The 1,012-nt window shown below is 35.4% G+C and overlaps 1 protein-coding gene across 1 annotated transcript in view; it reads right to left on the minus strand.

The window, feature by feature from the left end:
• The window catches only part of calca (calcitonin/calcitonin-related polypeptide, alpha), a 2,061-nt gene extending 1,453 nt beyond the window's left edge, over positions 1–608 (minus strand). Inside the window, exons 1-2 of the mRNA XM_035652291.1 lie at positions 523–608; positions 64–195 (exon numbers count right to left, since the gene is read on the minus strand). Coding sequence (XP_035508184.1) covers positions 64–195; positions 523–608 — 218 coding nt within the window. The remainder of the gene's footprint in view (positions 1–63; positions 196–522) is intronic.
• Positions 609–1,012: the final 404 nt, after the last annotated feature.

Below are 1,012 nucleotides of genomic sequence, written 5' to 3' on the forward strand. Positions count from 1 at the left end.
TAGATAGATAGATAGATTGAAAATTGTCATTATTACAATGAACTAAAACCAAGAAAGCCATACCTGTTTCCATCAGCTGCTTGATGGTCTTGCTCATCTGAAGATATCTGCAGGAACTCCTTGATAGCTCTGAGTAACCTTTGTGCATCATCATTTGACAGTGTAACTCCATCTGACATGGACTCCTTACTAGTTCTGAAAATACACATTTAATTAGAATTACAATGGTTCTCTCTGGTTCTTCCACAACATTGGTTTTAAAAACAAACATGAACACACAGTAAGAGAAGCAAGGCAAACTTAACACAATCTAATTAAATTAAATTGTTCCTTTTAAAATCTAACAGGAAGGTAAACTGCATTTGTATATAGACTGGTGGGGAAGGTCTTGACATGTAAAATGGTCTCTGAGTAAATTAAGTGCCTGGTTTAAAGTAGAAACCTTAAACACATATAAAATGTCAGACAATCATATTTTTACAAAATATATTTTATAATTTTAGGAATAATAACAATTCTCACCTGGATGGAGCTGCCTGTGAGACGTACATCTGACAAATGATGAGCGTGTAGGCAAGAAGGAGAGTCCAGAGTTTCAGCATTATCATGATTCCCTGTGGAAAATGCTTACAATATTAAACAAGGCAATACAATTTGTTACAAGGAAAGGTTTTTAAAGTGCATTATGTGTGACCTGTGTCCACACATTATATGTAAACTATACATAACTAAATAATATAAACTATAAAAAAATGGACTTTCTCATCTACTGCATACATTCAAAACTATGTGAATCCTTTCTCTCCCCCTCTCTTTCTCTCACTTTCTCTTTCTCTCTCATACCCTCGCTGTTAGAGCAGCTGAACTTGCAGAGGAAGATAGAAGAGTTATTGGTGATATACTGACACAGCAGCTCTGTCCATTAGCAGAATTAGCTTCAGTTTATCATAGATAGTATAACATCACCAAACCAGCAAAGCAATCCGTATACACCAGTATAGCTGGCTACCCA

This window comes from Morone saxatilis, unplaced genomic scaffold (genome assembly GCF_004916995.1).
Source record: "Morone saxatilis isolate NCDOM2014 unplaced genomic scaffold, NCSU_SB_2.0 Contig11, whole genome shotgun sequence".
Classification (NCBI taxonomy): Eukaryota; Metazoa; Chordata; class Actinopteri; family Moronidae; genus Morone; species Morone saxatilis.